Source organism: Haematobia irritans, chromosome 2 (genome assembly GCF_050003625.1).
Source record: "Haematobia irritans isolate KBUSLIRL chromosome 2, ASM5000362v1, whole genome shotgun sequence".
Lineage (NCBI taxonomy): Eukaryota > Metazoa > Arthropoda > Insecta > Diptera > Muscidae > Haematobia > Haematobia irritans.
In genome coordinates this window covers 83,167,696-83,188,005 of record NC_134398.1, presented here as the reverse complement: position 1 = coordinate 83,188,005, position 20,310 = coordinate 83,167,696, and the positions used below count along the sequence as shown (strand labels likewise).

The 20,310-nt window shown below is 35.8% G+C and overlaps 2 protein-coding genes across 3 annotated transcripts in view; one reads left to right on the top strand and one right to left on the bottom strand.

Annotated features, from left to right (window-relative positions):
* Positions 1-20,310, top strand: part of LOC142225647 (dipeptidyl peptidase 4) — a 156,835-nt gene that overhangs the window by 76,805 nt on the left and 59,720 nt on the right. The gene's annotated exons all lie outside the window — the stretch shown is intronic.
* Positions 14,481-19,599, bottom strand: LOC142224708 (uncharacterized). The gene is made up of 4 exons (XM_075294497.1): positions 17,997-19,599; positions 15,470-17,917; positions 15,348-15,409; positions 14,481-15,299 (listed from the first exon to the last, which is right to left on the bottom strand). Exons 1-4 carry the CDS (start codon positions 19,597-19,599, stop codon positions 14,481-14,483), a joined length of 4,932 nt encoding a protein of 1,643 aa, XP_075150612.1.

Genomic DNA, 20,310 nt, shown 5'->3' with positions numbered 1-20,310 from the left:
CTACTTCTAGCAACACTGGCTGTGTTGATATTGCACCTACGGAGTTAGTATGCCACTAATATTGAGCCCATTATTAAAAAAGAGAAAATCGTTAAATTAGTGTGGGTAATAAATACAAATTTGTACAAATCGAGCAATATTCTTATGTAAGAGCTACAAGTACGTATAAGTACGATCGGCTAGTACATCAAAATTTGAAATTTTAGTAACATTGGTTAATAAATACAAGTAAGGAAAGTCTAAAGTCGGGCGGGGCCGACTATATTATACCCTGCACCACTTTGTAGATCTAAATTTTCGATACCATATCACATTCGTCAAATGTGTTGGGGGCTACATATAAAGGTTTGTCCCAAATACACACATTTAAATATCACTCGATCTGGACATAATTTGATAGACTTCTACAAATCTATAGACTCAAAATTTAAGTCGGCTAATGCACTAGGGTGGAACACAATATTAGTAAACAAGTACATACGGCCGCAAGTTCGGCCAGGCCGAATCTTATGTACCCACCACCATGGATTGCGTAGAAACTTCTACGAAAGACTGTGATTTAGTCCATACATGGTATATATTAGACAAAAAAGTTATGTATAGTTAAGTCTACAAATAATTACGAATCGATATGGACTTTTTGTACGTAGAGAGCCAGAATTGAAATATGGGGGTCGCTTATATGGGGGCTGTATACAATTATGAACTTGATATGGACCAATTTTTGTGTGATTGGGGATCGATTTATCTGAGGGCCATATATAACTATAGACCGATATGGACCTAGTTAGGCATGGTTGTTGACGACCATATACTAGCACAATGTACCAAATTTCAACTCACTCGGATGAAATTTGCTCCTCCAAGAGGTTCCAAAACCAAATCTCGGGATAGGTTTATATGGGGCTATGTACGATTATGGACTGATATGGACCACTTTTGGCATGGTTGTTAAATATATACTACCACCACGTACCAAATTTCAAGCAGATCGGATGAATTTTGCATCTCCAAAAGGCACCGGAGGTCAAATCTGGGGATCGGTTTATATGGGAGCTATATATAATTATGGACTGATAGGAACCAATTCCTGCATGGTTGTTGGATACCATATACTAACATCACGTACCAAATTTCAACCGAATGGCAAGAATTTTGCTCTTCCAAGGGGCTCTGGAGGTCAAATCTGGGGATCGGTTTATATGGGGCCTATATATAATTATGGACCGATATCGACCAATTTTTGCATGGGAGTTTGAGGCCATATATTAACACCACATACCAAATTTCAACTGAATCAGATGAATTTTGGTCTTCCAAGAGGTTCCGGAGGTCAAATCTGGTGATCGGTTTATATGGGGGCTATATATAATTATGAACCGATGTGGACCAATTTTTGCATGGTTGTTATAGACCATATACTAACATCACGTACAAAATTTCAGCCGGATCGGATGAAATTTGCTTCTCTTAGCGGCCTCACAAGCCAAATCGGGGGATCGGTTTATATGGGGGCTATATATAATTATGGACCGATGTCGACCAATTTTTGTATGGTTGTTAGAGACCATATACTAACACCATGTACCAAATTTCAGCCGGATCGCATGAAATTTGCTTCTCTTAGAGGCCTCGCAAGCCAAATCGGGGGATCGGTTTATATGGGGGCTATATATAATTATGGACCGATGTGGACCAATTTTTGCATGGTTGTTAGAGACCATATATTGACACCATGTACCAAATTTCAGCCGGATCGGATGAAATTTGCTTCTCTTAGGGGCCTCGCAAGCCAAATCGGGGGATCGGTTTATATGGGGGCTATATATAATTATGAACCGATGTGGACCAATTTTTGCATGGTTGTTAGAAACCATATACTAACACCATGTACCAAATTTCAGCCAGATCGGATGAAATTTGCTTCTCTTAGAGGCCTCGCAAGCCAAATTTTGGGGTCCGTTTATATGGGGGCTATACGTAAAAGTGGACCGATATGGCCCATTTGCAATACCATCCGACCTACATCAATAACAACTACTTGTGCCAAGTTTCAAGTCGATAGCTTGTTTCGTTCGGAAGTTAGCGTGATTTCAACAGACGGACGGACGGACGGACGGACATGCTCAGATCGACTCAGAATTTCTCCACGACCCAGAATATATATACTTTATGGGGTCTTAGAGCAATATTTCGATGTGTTACAAACGGAATGACAAAGTTAATATACCCCCCATCCTATGGTGGTGGGTATAAAAAATATGTGAAACGTTTAAATCTGAAGCAATTTTAAGGAAACTTCGCAAAAGTTTATTTATGATTTATCGCTCGATATATATGTATTAGAAGTTTAGGAAACTTACAGTCATTTTTACATCTTTTGGACTAAGCAGTGGCGATTTTACAAGGAAAATGTTGGTATTTTGACCATTTTTGTCGAAATCAGAAAAACATATATATGGGAGCTATATCTAAATCTGAGCCGATTTCAACCAAATTTGGCACGCATAGCAACAATGCTAATTCTACTCTCTGTGCAAAATTTCAACTAAATCGGAGTTAAAAATTGGCCTCTGTGGTCATATGAGTGTAAATCGGGCGAAAGCTATATATGGGAGATATATCCAAATCTGAACCGATTTCAACCAAATTTGGCACGCATAGTTACAATGCTAATTCTACTCCCTGTGCAAAATTTCAACGAAATCGGAGTTAAAAATTGGCCTCTGTGGTCATATGAGTGTAAATCGGGCGAAAGCTATATATGGGAGATATATCCAAATCTGAACCGATTTCAACCAAATTTGACACGCATAGCTATATTGCTAATTCTACTCCCTGTGCAAAATTTCAACTAAATCGGAGCAAAAAATTGGCCTCTGTGGGCAAATGAGTGTAAATCGGGCGAAAGCTATATATGGGAGCTATATCTAAATCTGAACCGATTTGGCTGATATTTTGCAAGTTTTTCCAGACCCATAAAATATTCGGATGTACGGAATTTGAGGAAGATCGGTTGATACACACGCCAATTATGACCAGATCGGTGAAAAATATATATGGCAGCTATATCTAAATCTGAACCGATTTTTTCCAAAATCAATAGGGATCGTCTTTGAGCCGAAACAGGACCCTATACTAAATTTTAGGACAATCGGACTAAAACTACGAGCTGTACTTTGCACACAAAAATACATCAACAGACAGACGGACAGACAGACAGACAGACGGACATCGCTAAATCGACTCAGAATTTAATTCTAAGCCGATCGGTATACTAAAAGATGGGTCTATGACCACTATTTCGTGGCGTTACATACAAATGCACAAACTTATTATACCCTGTACCACAGTAGTGGTGAAGGGTATAAAGAGGAAGCACACTCAAAATAAACCCAGCCAACTACACTCAAATCGATAATTTGACGGTGGCAAAGGAATAGAGATAGGTTTGTACGAATTTATTTCGGCATAAGCCGGCTATCATGTAAAACCCTTTTTCGGAAGGTTCAAGGGTGGTTCATTGTTGGGTTTAATGAACTGCCTGAATTTATTCTGATAATTGGTTGATAGTTTTGCTGCAAGTAGAGGATGCTGATGAGGAATGTGCTAATTCCGAAATGTGCGTCCATCCAACCATCTTGCAGTCTATAGGGCTTTGCCCAAATAAATTTGACAAACATTCTTTTCCTCTGTTGGTTAAGCTATACTTGTAGTTTAGTCAATGCATGGTTTTAAACTGAAAGTCAGGAACTATTTTTTTAAAGTTTAATTTTGAAAAAGACGAAAACTCAAAAAGTCGATTTTGATTCTGATTACAATACAATGAGCCAACGTTGTAGACTTCCTCTCATGAAACATGCACGGCAAAACTTTTTATTATAAAGTCATGGCAGAGAGCAGAATGATAAGCAGAGAATGAAGCCGAAATTATAACATCAATTTGAAGTTATTCGAATGGTAATGAGATTAGTTGTACAACCAATCTTACAGTCAAATTTACATTTCATTCAAATTTTCTAAGGTAAATTTTTGCAGAACACTTTAAAATAGTATGATTGTGGATGAAAGCATAGACCAATTAAATATAAGACATCTCAAATGAATTCACAGAGCTGTAGTTTGTCTGCACACCGTAGAGGGCTCTTTTTCGTCTGCAATTGAGTGATTTTTTAATTTGGCTTTATTTTTGTTTTCTTTCCTTTGTTCTCTTGATGAAACACAAAATATTGTAAAAGCTTATAAAATTTGATCCATTCACACCTTTTTTGTAATGCAAATTGGCTGCTTTGTACGGTAATTCTTGTTTTCCAAAAAGAAATTGAGTCACTTGACTGCGCAATTGAGTGGAATGACTGCGCTCTGCAAATAAACAAAACCATGGTGAATTCACTTGAGATGTCTATACCTTCCTTGGTCTATGATGAAAGGCTAAACATTTTTGGCAAAAATTACGACAATTCTTAATACATTTTTCTGATTTAAACCGATATTTTTGATTAATTAGCGGCTAATTTTGAGTCGAGATGAATCGACATATTCGGCGGCGGCGTCGACTGGCAAAAAAGTCGGCAGCGACTGAAATCGGCGGCTTCATTCTTTGATGATAAGTCAATAAATTGCCCTTGTTTGTTTATCTGCATCGAAAAAGTTCAATGTATTGAAAGTCCGCAGTAATATCTAGTCAAGCAATTGCAGAAGATGTCCTGAAAAAGATGAAAATGTGTCTGCTCCTTATTTACTCATGCATGCCAAATTGCAATATTGTTCAAGTGCGATAAAACAGTTCGTGTCAAACATATCATGCGCCAGAAAAAATATAAATTCATTTCAATCCGAAGGAGTTGTGACACTTTCGTGCCAGTGATTCGTTGCTAGACTAATGTTCTCAGCATGTAAAGGAATTTAATGCTGGCAAATATGAAAGGGGGAAACATTTCATTGGGAATTTGTTTAAATTTTTTTTCGAAGCTTACTAAAATACAAACGTTAACGGTTACTTAAGAATTGTATAATTGCTGTTAAGAGTTGTCATGGTTGGTCAAAGAATTTTCCAAAATTCTTAAATATTTATGAAATCCCTAAAAGATAATAAAAACATAGCAATATTAAACTAAGATTTTTCGCCTAACGATGGTATCAACGAAAACCAATCGTTCATATATATTTAAGATTCTACTTTACATAAAACTCTGGATTTATAAGAACCATTTGTGTTTGAATTTTAGAGTAATTTAAAATTTTAATCTAAATGTAAGTACTATGTTCGTTTTTCGCTGTTATGCTGTTATGTTAGTTGTTATGGTCATCAATAGACAATTATCGTTATAAGTTATATTTATATAGCATAGTCTGCGGTGCCCACGAGCCGATGCAAACAAAACATTATTTAACATAAACATACATTTGTTTGCCACGTGGAGCAATGGTTAGCATGTCCATCTAGCATGCAAAGGGTCGTGGGTCCAATCGCTGCTCCGACCGAACAGTAATTATACCCTAAACCACATAGTGGTCAGGGTATAATAAGTTTGATCGGCCAAAAAATGTGCCTACCAGAAATATTGATTTTAGACCCCATAAAATGTATACCGATCGACTCAGAATCAACTCCTGAGTCGATCTAGCGCTTGGTGTCCGTCCGTCTGTCCATGTATTTGTTGTTCACAGGATTCCGGTCGCAATTATTATCCGATTTTGATGAAATTTGGTACAGGGAGTTTTTTGGACACAAGGACGAACGCTATTGAATTTGGAATCGGATTAAATTTAGATATAGCTCCCATATATATGTATCGCCCGATTTCGACAAATGGGGTCACGTTGCGTTTTTTTTCAAACGGATCGTCACCAAATTTGGCAAAAGGTAATCTTTTCCATCGCCCTTCAAGTCTGCAAAATTTCATCCAAATCGGTTCAGATTTAGATATAGCTCTCATATATATGTATCGCCCGATTTTCCCAAATTTGGCGACAAAACCTTTATTTATCAACCGATCTTACTCAAAGTTGGCTAAATGTAATCTTTTATAGAACTAACTATATGTGCAAAAAATCATCGAAATCGGTTCAGATTTAGCTATAGCTCCCATATATATGTACCGCCCGAATTTTCTAAATTTGGCCATAAAACCCTTATTTATCAACCGATCTTACTCAAAGTTGGTTAAATATAATCTTCTATAGCACTAACTATATGTGAAAAATTTCATCGAAATCGGTTCAGATTGAGATATAGCTCCCATATATATGTATAGCACGATTTTCCCAAATCTGGCCATAGTACCATTATTTATTATCCGATCTTACTCAAAGTTGGCTAGATCCAGTCCTTTATAGTACTAACGGTATGTGCAAAATTTCATCGAAATCGGTTCAGATGTAGATATAGCTCCTATATATGTATCGCCCGATTTTGAAAAATTTGCCCCTAATAACCTTATGTTTGACCATAGAGGCATCATTTCTTAACTGATCTTACTCAAATTTTGCACAAGGTAACCTTTTGTGGTATTAATCAAACCCGCAAAATATTATCCAAATTGGTTCAGATTTACATATAGCTTCCATATATATGCATCGCTCGATTTTCCCAAATTTGGCCATAATACTCTTATTTATTAACCAATGTTACTCAAATTTCAAATTTTGATGTACTAGCCGATCGCATTTATACGTACTTGTAGCTCTTACATAAGAATATTGCTCGATTTTTACAAATTTGGATTTATTACCCACACTAATTGAACGATTTTCTCTTTTTTAATAATGGACTCAATATTAGTGGCATACTAACTCCGTAGGTGCAATATCAACACAGCCAGTGTTGCTAGAAGTAGGAGAAATTCCCTATACGTAGGGGTTTTCTAATATTTAGCGTCTTGTAGGGACGTAGGGCCACAATGTAGGACATTTTCACTCAACACAATTTGTAATAATTTTTACATTTTGATGGCTCTAGAGGAGGAAATTAGAAGCCGGCAAGGCTTGATCTTTAACAATGTGTGGTAAACGTTATTGCTGTAGAAAATTTTGTCAACATTTTATTTCTATAGAACATTTGGTCAAAATTGTACACGCAAAGAAAAAAAACGTTTGGAAAACGTGTACCGAAAACGTTTTTCTTTTGTTAGAGTTTTTTGAATTGCTTCGAAAAATTTAAACTTTTATCACCAAAAAAATTCGTTTGTTACAAAATTTTTATTTTTTCAATAAAAAGAGTTATTTTTGAAACAACAACAAAGTCCATTTCGTTTATATCAAACACTGTTCTTTTCTGACTTTAGGTCTTTAATAAGACACATTTTACAGTTCAAAATTTAATATAGTACAATATAATGTTGAACATTTTTTCAGAATCTTCCGAACATATCTGGAATATATGTAAAAAAAAAACAAAAAAAAAACTTTGGTCGAAGCAGGGATCGAACCCGCGACCCTTGGCATGCAAGTCGGACGTATCAACCACTGCTCCACGGTGCCAAACTAAATGTTTGTTTCTGTTAAATAAACTTTGTTTATTCGGTTCGTGGGCGCCGCAAGCTATGCTATATAAATATTAGTTATATGGATATTTATCTATTGATGACCACAACAGCTACATAGCTCAGTGGTTAGTGTGTTGGCTTACAAAGTGCATGGTCCGCGGTTCGATTCTTCGTCCAGGCGAAAGGTAAAAAAAAATTTAAATTTATAAAATTGTATAATTTCTTCTACATTGTTGGTATTAGCAAGAAAACAATGTTTTTTGTGAGTTAGTCTTTATGAAATTGTTTTTACATCCTGGAAAAGAATAAACGTTTATCACAAAAAGTATATACTTTTCTTCCAAATACGCTTCCTTACAGCGAAAAGCAAATGAGAAACGAACTTTGTTTGTCTAAAATTTCGTTTGGTAGGAAAGAATTATTTTTTTGCGTGTAGTTCTATAGAAATTTTTTTCAAAATATTATTTCTATAAAAAATGTTCTCAAAATTTTATTTCTGTGGAATTTTTTCTCCAAATTTTATTTCTATAGAATTTATTGTCAAAATTTTATTTCTATAGAAAAACTTCTCACAAAAATTTGTTTATAGAAACTTTTTCCAAATTTTATTTTTATACACGCTCACAAAAAATCGCTTCTGTAACATATACTCCCAAACATATTTTGCTTCAAGCATATACATTTTTGGGTATTGCCCAAACATTTATATGTTTGATCTCTTCCAATATATAATATGTTTGAAAGCATATTGGTCTAAACAATATATGTTTGGGTAGTCTAAGTTCCAAACATTTTGTATTTTTGCATCCAAATTCAATAATGTTGTCTTCCAAAAAACAATATGTTATTATGTGAACATATAATATGTTTTGAAGCATTTTGCACCCAAAAATATTATATGCTTAAAAAAATTCTCCCAAACAATATTGTGCTCAAAATTTTATTTATTTATTTATATATTTACAATCATAATGAATTATGAAAATAAACAGGTAATATAGGTGCTAACAACATAGGTTTTCGACCTGAATGCTCAAAATTTTGTTTCTGCCCAATTGTATATTCCCCCACATATTTCTCACTTCCACGAGATTTTTTAGTTCTTAGCACCTTTTTCTGTAATACAAACATTGTAGAAGAAATTATTCAATTTTATGATTTTTTTTTATTTTAATTTTACCTTTTGCCGGACGGGGATTCGAACAGCGGACCACACAGTTTGTAAGGATCAAAGAAGTAGCTGATCAATTGCCCAAGGAAATATAAAATGTTAATTTTGTAATAACAAGCAACAACCACCAACTTAATTCAATATCGCTCCCTGTTAAATAACGCTCCAAGCTACTAAACACATATATGTTTATAGGCTATTTCTAAATTAATATATGTTTGCATTCAAGCATATTATATTTACAAACATTTTATGTCCCAAACATAATATGTTCTAACATATTAACATATATGTCCCAAACATGTTATGCTAGTTTATGAACATTATATGCTTGCACTCATTATATGCTTGTGTTTAAAAATTTGTGTTCCAAACATATAATGTTTATAGCCAAACATATGAAAAACAGTCTTTTTCATCCGTGTAGAGATTTAACAAAAAAGATTACTAATTTGGGTAGAATTCTACCAACTGTGGCAACCGTGGTGGTAATACAAATTTATATTCTAAGTTATATACGTTGCATATTCATGTTTTAAGATAATAAAGTACTTAGAACCATTTGTGTTTTGTATAATTTTTTTAAATTTAACGAAAAATATAGTAGGGAAAATTGTTTGGGAATGTATGGGAAAGTGGGGAACTTTTTTGTCCTTGTAGAGTAAACCGAACATTTACCCTGGCAACATTGACTATGAGCTCTAGTCAGATTGACACATAGCACCCATAGACATGTACCCCTTAATTTTCTTCAATATGCAACTGCGGTTTATCTCCCAGACCTATATTTTACCCCACAAATGCTTATGATTACTAATTCTGTAATGGTGGTTTAGGGTATGATATAGTCGGCCCCGCCCGACTTTCTACTTTACTTACTTGTTTAATAATGGACTCAATATTAGTGGCATACTAACTCTTTTGGTGCAAAATAAACTATAGCTCCTAATATTAGACATATCTGCTCAGATTGTGACAAGACACCCATAAACATGTACCCCCTTTATGTTCTCCAAAACCTATACCAATGATATCCCACAAATGCTTATGTTTACTAATTCAGTAGGGGTGGTTTAGGGTATGATATAGTCGGCCCCGCCCGACTTTCTACTTTACTCACTGGTTTTTTGTTTGTTTTAATTTACACATTTATATTTATACTATATTAAATTTTTATAATGAAACTTCGAAATGTGGGTTATTAAAGATTTACAGTCAGAAACAGTGCTTCATATAAACGAAATTAACTGAGCTTTTGGATCAAATATAATTTCTTTATTGCAAAAATAAAAATTTTGTAACAAAAAACTGTTTTTGGTATAAAAGTTTGAAATTTGGAAGGAATTCAAAAACTCTAACAAAAGAAGAACGAGGAGTCGATTATAAACATACATAAATAATTTTATAATAGACACATACATTTATTTAGGCGTGAACAGTTTTTTACTAGCATTTAACACCATTTTAAATGCATTTAAATCTTATCGTGCTTTGTACTTAATTTCATTTTTACCTTTAAGGCCGGTATTAAGTTGGCATTATCGCTCTAAAATGACCCTGTTTTGCCTTTTACTTTTCTTTAATAATTCATTTTAAAGAAAATAAACTTTTTCAATTGTGTTAGCTGCAAAACTCTCGCTGTGTTATGTTGATATCTTTGGTCAACCCTCCCGGTTTCTATCTCAATTTCTTTCTCTATTCTCTCTTTCTCTGTCGCTCTCTGAATAAAATATCACAACATATATATGTTTACTACAAATTTGTAAATTTATATATGTTTACATTCACACATATTATTTTTATGAAACATTCACGCCTCAAACATAATATATTCTAACATATTAACATATGTGTCCCAAACATATAGTGTTAGGTTAGGAACATTACATGTTTGCACTTAAATATATAGTGTTTAAAAATATATGAAAAACATATATTTCTAACAGTGTATGAAACAAAAGCTTGGCGTTAGAATAGCGGAAAATAATAAAAACTCAATTTAAACATATATGTGTTTAGAAAGAGAGACCTAGATAGTATGATGCAAGTAAAATAATGGAAGTAACCAATTGGCGCCTTAAAAATATATCCACACAAAGAAAATTTCATTAAAATTGTTTACTACCAGTGTATGCCCTAAGGTGAAACATAATTTGTTTGAAAAATACAAACAATATTTTGTTTGGACCAACCCTGAAAATATATATGCTTGAAGCAAAATGTGTTTGGGGTATGTGTTACAGAAGCGATTTTTTTGAGGGTGTACCTTTGTATATAATATAAGCATATAATATTTTTGGATGCAAAATGCTTCCAAACAGATTATATGTTCACATAATAACATATTGTTTTTTAGAAGACAACATTATTGAATTTGGATGCAAAAATACAAAATGTTTGGAACTTAGACTACCCAAACATATATTGTTTAGACCAATATGCTTTCAAACATATTATATATTGGAAGAGATCAAACAGATAAATGTTTGGGCAATACCCAAAAATGTATATGCTTGAAGCAAAATATCTTTGGGAGTATATGTTACAGAAGCGATTTTTGTGAGGGTGCAGCGAGAGAATGAAAAGAGAGCAATTTCTGTGAAACCGCTTGTATGTTGTTTCGGAAAACTGTTTTATGATAAGGCCAAAAATTTGATATGCTTACGTCTAAATATTATTTAATTTGAATATTAGAATGAGTATTCGGAGTAAAGAGAATAGACATTCGGAACCAAGAGAATAGACATTTGAAAAAAAACAGCATGTGTTTTCGCCTTGAGAGCAGCATATTATATATGTGTGGACATGTGTTTTGTTTGGCATTTTGGGCAAAATTTTTTCTTGGTTCGTTAAAAGAAATCGGAACGTATGCTAACCACTGCTCCACGTGGCCAACAAATGTATGTTTCTGTTAAATAATGTTATGTTTGCATGAGCTCGTGGGCGCTGCAAACTATAAATGTAACTTATAACGATAATTGTCTATTGGTGACTATAACAGCTACGTAGCCCAGTGGTAGTGTGTTGGCTTACAAAATGCATGGTTCCCGGTTCGATTCTCCGTCCAGGCGAAAGGTTAAATTTAAAAAATTATAAATAATTGAATAATTTCTTCAACATTATTTGTATTACAGAAAGAGGTGCCGAGAACTAAAAATTTCGTGGAAGTGAAAATTATGTGAGGGTATAAGCACAATCTTCTTGGGGAGAAAATTCTTCCAAGCATATAATATTTTTCGGCTCAAAATGCTTCCAAACATATAATATGTTCACATAAAACAAATATAATAATGTTTCGGCATATATTATATATGTGCTTCCTGCAAAATATGTTTGGAACATATGTTAGAGAAGCGTTTTTTTTGCACCCAGAAAAAAGTGCCTTCGAAACTAAAGGAAAAAATTTTCATCAATATAGTTTAACCATTTTATTTCCATTAAGGTAAATTTTTGTGAAAAATAATAAAATTTACTCGTTTCAGTAAAAAAATCCTAAACTGTAAGCTGTTAGGATTAGTTCATTAACTAGAATAAGGAATGGAATTTTACTCATACTATTTTCTTCGCTGGGTATAAGAATTTACTACTGAAAAAGAAAATTTTATTCACCGATAACAAAGCATTCGTAAAAATAAACAAAAACCGAACTAAAACCAAGTTTCCTCAAAATTAGTAAAATTTCTTATAAAATGATAATTGCGACTTCCTTTATAATAGAAAGTTTTTCATACATACCAACAACACTTGGCATAGAAAAATATTTTAGTTCATTCGTACTAGGTTAGGTACTAAGAAGTATGCAATCCTTTCAAAACTTAAGGAAACACACTTGTTAGAATATAGGAAATTTTCCTACATTTGTATTGTCTACCTGTAATCGATACCTGTCATCGTAATCGATGTGTTTGCGCGTGGGTGTAATCGATATATTTGCGCGTCGGTTGTTTTTTTAGTTGGAATCGCGTTGTTTTGGTATGCGGAGAGATTGTTAAAAAATAATATGGTAAAATAATATAATAAATAACAAATAAAATATATAAAATATTTGTTATTTTAAATTAGTGAGAAAAATTTTCGTTTTTTAAATAAATCTATCAATGTTCGTGATAGTGTATAAAGAAAGAAAACACCAGCAGAATAACAACCCTTTCATTTGTCTTCATTTTGGAATCTTCAATTATCAGGTAATATTCAGTGACGCTAACCTTTTGCAATAAAAATGTTTTATGATTTTTTATATTTGTAGGTATTAAAATTGTAAAAGGAGGACAAAATCGTTAGGCAGCAACTTATTAAAAGTGAAAAGTACAAGAAGAAGAAAAAGTGCGTTTTACAGTTGATAATATCACACGGAAATTGGAAATAGTGGAATAATAAATTAATATTTCAAAGAGATTCGATGCTGTTGATTCCTAATAAATATATTCAATATATTAATTGAACACTTAGGGTTTAACTAGCTGGTGGGGGAATGACTCCAACACACAGTGGATCGTGATGACGGGTTGGAGCGAGTGGACCACTATAACTGACTGGTCGATGTTGTTGTTGTTGTGGACTGTATTTATAGGTACAGAGATAATATAATCCCACAAGAGAAAACGAGGCTGTAAAGACAAAAACCCAAGTTACTTGTGGGATGAGATCTCTCAGGGAATGAGATTAACCCACACAAGTATAGTAACCCAGAGAAGAGGTAAAGACACAATAAGAACACCAAGCAGAATTAGTTCACTGTTGACTTTATTGATGGTTATGTTTCTCACCAATGACGATGTTGCTTCCTTGACGGGGTTTTAAAAAGTGATCAATTTTAAATTAAAAAACTTTCCAGGAAAAAAAATATCTATCTTTTAGCACAAAAACTTTCCTTTTACATGACATTCGTTTTTCAAAGAATAACATTCAAACTATAAAATTCATTTCTTTCAAACTATAAAATTACTTCTAAACTGTAACGGTTAGCGTATAATTCAAATTCATGTTCATTCATATTCATAGCAAAGTAATAAGTATAAATCCATAGATTTATACATGGCGCCGGGCCTATATGTTGGAAGGTTTGTGGCTTGCGCAAAGCACACATGCCAAAGAACGAATCGCATCTGATAGAATGTGTTGATCTATTGTTGGATTACCGCCGCTGTTGTTGGTTTTGGTCGTGGATCTCTTAGGCTTGTTGGCTGCCTGGTGGTTTACATATTGACATCGAGAGCCATTGTTCCTTGCCCACTGTTTAATTGCACGTTTTGTATGAGAGGACGAGATGGAACATTCCGTCTGCATTCCTTGTTGTGCATTTGGTCCACTTTTGGAGTTATAACGCACAGTTTGACGCTGTGGGTGCAACATTGTGTGGTGGTAATTTTGGCACTTTCTGCATTTGTTTTTTGATGAGCACTTTGCGACTGTATGACTCTTTGCAAGACAGTTTATACAGTAATTGTGGAGTCTTACCGCACGACTTCTTTCCAGGGGCGTCATTCGTAAAAATTTGGAACACATTCTAATGCTGTGAAATCCTCTGCACAATTTGCAGCGGTATACCTCTGAACTGCGATTGCTACTGTAAAAGTATAAAATTAAAAACGTTAATGTGCTTCCACCAATAGTGAAGAGCGTTAAATATATGTTGATATGAAGACTGGTGATTTATTTAATTAGAAGATTCAGAGTTTAAGAAAGGCAAATGACATAGCTTTACTATAGGGCGATTTAAAAGTCCAGATGCGGTTCGAACATCTACTATTCGTATTTGGCCATCTGGGCCAGGATGAGTTTTTTCCACTCGGCCTAACCGCCATTCGTTAGGTGGAAGTAAGTCATCGATTATTACCACTAAATCTCCAATTTTTACATTTAGATTGGGTTGTTTCCATTTGTAGCGTTTTTTGCAGAGATTTTAGATAATCATTTTTCCATTGAATTGCGAATTGGTGGTGTAAGGCTTTAAGTTTTGTCCACCGATTGACTAGTGATAAATTACGAATAAGAGGCTCTGGCAATGACAATAGTGGAGCCCCTTTTAAAAAATGACCGGGAGTGAGGGCTGTTAAGTCAGACGGATCCTCCGATATTGCACTAATGGGACGAGAATTGAGGACCCCTTCTATGCGGGCTAATATGGTCGAAAATTGTTCATATGTAAATTTATGGGACCCAGCAATCCTCCTAAAATGGTGCTTGAAACTTTTAACTGCAGCCTCCCAGAGGCCGCCCATATGTGGAGCATGGGGGGGAATAAAACTCCATTCAAACCCATGGGTGGAATATTTGTCGGAAATATCACTGGATGTACACTTAATAAATTTTGAGAATTCTCTTTGGAGTACCCTACTGGCGCCTACGAAATTTCGGCCATTATCTGATACTACCCTTTTGGGTAGACCTCGCCTACCAACAAACCGTGCGAAAGTTGCCTCGAATGCCGCCGACGACAAATCGGAACACGGTTCCAAATGTATGGCTTTTGTGGAAAAACATACAAATACCGATACATATCCCTTCATGAGTGGAGCCTTCCGTAAATGAGAGGTTCTGAGTTCAAATGGACCCGCAAAATCGACCCCCGTTACATGAAAGGGTGGTGTGATAGTGCATCTATCAAGTGGCAAAGGAGCCATAATCTGAGAACACGATTTCTGTTTGAAAATAGTACAAACTTTACATTTTCGAATAATTGACTTCACCCTGGGTTTTAGTCTCGAAATGTAAAATTCGGTCTGCACCATACGACACATTAGTAAGCAATCTCCATGAATAAGAAAAGTATGAAGATGCGATAAATATAGTGCACAGAATCTGGAATTACCGGGTATTATAATGGGATGTCTTTCGCTATAAGGAAGAGATGAGTGGGCCAATCGACCATTCACACGAATAATATTTTCCTGATCAATGAATGGGTTGAGTGTGGTTATAGGGCTGTCTTTGGGTATAATATTGTTTTGTACAATGGCATCATATTCATTACGGAAATAATGCCTCTGAGCTAAATTTATCAATCTTTTCTTTACAAAAACAATTTCACTTTGCGCGATATTGGTTGTAGTGTACGCAATGTCTATGACTATTCTTCTACGTGTAGAATTATAAAAACGAAAAACATATGACAACACTCTTAAAGCTTTTGTGTATGATGAGAATCTTTCTAATATGTCACAATATTCTGAAGTAACATGCAGAGTTTGAACCCTTTTGGGCTCCGAAGGAGCCACAATATTTTTTTTGGGCCAAGTTGATGGTGGATCTGTTATCCATGAGGGCCCCTTCCACCATAACATATTATTCTCAAGATCTTGAGGCCTGCAGCCACGTGTGCCTAAATCGGCGGGATTATCGTGTGTTGGCACGTGTCTCCACTGCGCTGTAGGGACAAGGGTGTGTATTTTGGATGTGCGGTTGGCCACATAGGTCTCCCAAGACCAGGGAGGTTTTGAAAGCCAACCAAGGACAATGGATGAATCTGTCCATAAAACTATCTCCGGGTTCTTGAAATCGAATTGAACGACAACATAGTTAACGAGTTTGGCTAGTAACTCGGCGCCGTTGAGCTCTAATCGGGGCAAACAAACCGTTTGAAGTGGGGCAACCTTACTCTTGGCTACTAAAAGATTCGAATGTGACGTAAAATCTGATGATTGAACCCTAACGTAGACGCAAGCACAATATGCAGCTTTAGATGCGTCTGAAAACCCATGTATCTGAACTATATTTGTTGGCATGTACTGAATCCAACGTGGAATGTGTAGAGCGTTTAAGTGAGAGAAATCAGAGAGCAATTGCTCCCATGTTTTACGAGAATCCGCGCTTAAAATATCGTCCCAACCTGAGCCTTCTAACCACAATTGTTGCATTAACATTTTGGCCTTTATTGTTATAGGCGTTATCCAACCAGCCGGGTCGAATAGCTGAGCTACTGTTGATAGCACCTTTCTTTTCGTAACACTTGAGAAAGTCAAACCCGGGTTAAAGGCATATTTAAATGAGTCCGTCAAGGCATTCCATTTGATGCCAAGAGTCTTGGTTGAGCTTGCCTCATCGAGGCGCAAAAAATCTAAATCATATAAATCTCCCGGTTCTAAATGGTCCAAAAGTCGGAAATCGTTAGCTGTCATCTTCTTGAGTGGGAAACCTGCAGACGATAGAGTGGCCATAAGCTGAGATTGAAGTTTTTTTGTCTCATCAATGGAGTAACCGCCAGTAAGAATGTCGTCGACATAAGTTTCCTTCCGAAGTACAGAAGCTACTTTGGGTAACTGTGCCTCATAGTCAGATGCAAGTTGCAAGAGAGTACGTATAGCTAGGTAGGGAGCACAGTTCAAGCCGAAAGTTACAGTGTTAAGTTGATAGTCCTTTACAACACTATCGGAAGTTTTTTGATACAAAATTCGTTGATAAGGGCAGTCATCGGGATGTACGCGGATTTGCCTGTACATTTTCTGTATGTCTCCACTGAAGACATATTTGTACTTTCTCCAATTCAAGACTGTAGCAATTAAATCAGTCTGAAGAGTGGGACCCGTCAGAAGAACGTCATTTAGGGAAAATCCTGATTTGGATTTTCGGGAGGCATTAAACACAATTCTCACTTTTGTGGTCTTGTGTTCGGGTCGCACAACGGCGTGGTGTGGAAGATAAAAAGTCTTGTATTTACCATTAGAGGCAATTTCTTGGTTTGATGTCTCTTCCATGTGCCCTAAAGAGATATACTCATCAAGAACGGAATTATATTGCGTCTGGAGGTCAGGATTCTTGGATAAAGTTAGTTCTATCCTAGCCAGTTGCCCAAGAGCAATAAATCGAGACGACCCCAAAAACATAGAATCAGGAAATTCTTTTTTGAATGGCAGTCTTACGACATACCGTCCGTCCTTTTGACGTGTAGTCGTTTTCGAGTATAATTCTTCGCAGTATTCATCATCTTCTGAGGGTGGGTGGGAAAAAGGTATTTCCTCTATTTCCCAAAATCTTCGTAAAATTTCATCGAGAGAAGGAGCATCATTTACAACAACTTGCGTTGTGAAAGCTTGAACCTGCTGAGATTTCGTGGGACCACTGAGAACCCAACCGAAGACTGTATTGTATGCGGAGGTATTCCCGCAAACGTTTTTCCTAATACCGTCAATATTTATAAATCGTTCCGAGTCATTACCCAAAACGAGATCTATTTGGGCTGATTTGTTGAAATTTGGGTCTGCTAAGTCTATACCTTCGAGCTCATGAGGAGTCGGAATGGCGAATGAAGTATACAATAGCACTTATAGAAAATCTTAAATCGTATCTATATGCATACAAAGAAATTTCGCATTCCTTATTAGCGCATTGGTTTTGACCACCTATGCCGAATATCTCGAATTGTGCGTTTCTCGAAGGAATATTGAGAAGTCTCATGAGTCTTTCGGATACAAACGTGCGCTGTGACCCTGGATCAATAAGAGCACGCACTGTAAATAACTCCCCTCTAAGATCCATTTGAACCAAAGCAGTTCTTAATAAAATTATCTCATTGTTGAAGGAGCAATTAGCTTGTACTTGGGAGTTCAAATTTGACGAAGGTGGCGACTCAGTGAAAGATTCTCTTTCGTGCGTTCTATCAGCGTTTACAGGGATAAACTCCATGGCATCCCTATTCAAATTTTCACCTGTGCCATCGGAATCAGATTTCCTGGGCAAATGCAACAAAGAATGATGATTTTTCTGACAGATAATGCAGGTATTCGAACTTTTGCATTTCGGCTTGGAATGATGTGGAGAAAGACAATTATTGCACAATTTCCTTTTAAATGCAAAGTCAATTCTCTCTTGTTGAGATAAACTTCGAAACTTTGGACAAACGCGAATGGAATGATTGGAATCACAACATGGGCAAGAAAAATTTAGCCTTTCTTGAGACGAGTAAGTTTGAACTTTTCGATTGCCGGTGGTAGGAAAATTGTACCTATCTTTTGTAGACTTTATACTAGACAATCGTTCAACAACTTCAAAACGGTTTATCAAAAATGCATCTAGCTGTGACCATAAGGGTAATTCACTATGCGATTTAAGAGACTCCTCCCATAAAGAAAGAGTCTTGTCGGGAAGTTTTGTTGAAATTAAGTAAATAAGAATTGGGTCCCAATGCTCAACATTTACTTGCAATGTTTTAAGGGTCGACAAACAATCGTTTACCGTACTTTGTATCCTCTGTATAGATTCGCTACTTTCCACTGCGGCCATAGGAATGTCGAAAAGTATTTTGAGTTGGTTGTCCACCAGTACTCGCTTGTTTTCATACCTTGATTTCAGGGCACTCCATGCCAACTCAAAGTTCTCGTCGCACAGTGGATAGCGTTTTACAATAGCCCCTGCAGGACCTTGTGTTTTATTGCGAAGGTGGTACAATTTTTGGGCCTTAGTTAGTTTCGGGTGGTTTACGTAAACCGCCGTGAACATGTCACGGAAAGACGGCCACTCTTCGTAACCACCCTTGAAAACCTCGGTATCGCACGGAGGTACTTTCAAGTAAATACCTGACGAATCTCCCCGTTGTTCGGTCACACTTGGGCAGGGACTTGGAAATTCATTTGGTGATATGGCTAATCGAGAGGCCTCGGTTCGAGGATTTGGTGAGGACACTACCTTGATCATATCCAATACACGCGACCTAGCGACATAGTATGTCTCCAGGCAAATGTTGAAATTGACGCCCGCATTGTCTTTAAGTTTCTTATCTGAATCAGGCGATAATATCACAGATTCATACGCGGCTTGGACCTTTCGCCACCTCTGATCAAGATCCTCCGCCCTAACCTGTACCAACGACTCCGTCTGTTCGATTAATTCCAGTTTTTCCATAGAAGAGCATAACACGATCAGTTGTTCACAATCGAATAAAAATTTGGTGTATAACGGAGACGAGTTCTCTGTACTGGAAAGATTAATTCTTTCCTGTTCCGTCATTGTGAATCAATTTTACAGATCTACGCAGAAACTAAAAAAACTCGCAAATTATCGCACACAGACGCAAGCACAAAATGTGAGCTAACGAAAGTCCCTATTATGACAAAACCGATGTTAAGTTAATATGGATGAAATCCAATGAAGACTTTGTAATAAGTGGATAGTTTTCTGCAGGGTGACTATGAAACCTGTGGTGAATGCGGAATAGTTTAGAAGGGTGACTATAAAACCTGTGGTGATTAAAAATAGGGTTACCACGAAATCTACGATAATATAGAAATAGTTTCCAAAAGGATTACTATAAACCCCACGAAGTATAAAGAAAATAAATGTCTCCTAGACAAAATTGCGCGAGATGTATCTGACAATGTAAAGGATTTCTACGTCGGAACTGATGAAATATTTATGGAAGTTACTGTAAACCTTCCCGATACCAAAATTCAAATATTCCCGGAAATAAAGAATTTCAAAAATTCATATTGCAATCAAAATAACACAAATTTCCCAAGGAATAAGAGCGTGTAACTATTTAAGTTGTCGATTTCCAAACCCCAAAGTTTTTCTATCGACTAATAAATTGTTGAAAATTTCACTTTTAAACGTTAGTAGATTATAGATGGTTAGTATTTTAATAAGATGGTTTATATTTTCAAATATAATTTTGTAAAAATGCAAATTGTTTCCCAATTTATTGATATTTCTTCTCGAGTG

Coding starts and splice junctions, on each gene's coding strand:
- LOC142224708 (XM_075294497.1), bottom strand. CDS start 19,599: ATGACGGAACAGGAAAGAATTAATCTTTCCAGTACAGAGAACTCGTCT. Junction 15,410..15,469: donor ACATCCCATTATAATACCCG/GTAATTCCAGAT, acceptor TTATTCATGGAG/ATTGCTTACTAATGTGTCGT. Junction 15,300..15,347: donor TTTCGAGACTAAAACCCAGG/GTGAAGTCAATT, acceptor ATTTTCAAACAG/AAATCGTGTTCTCAGATTAT.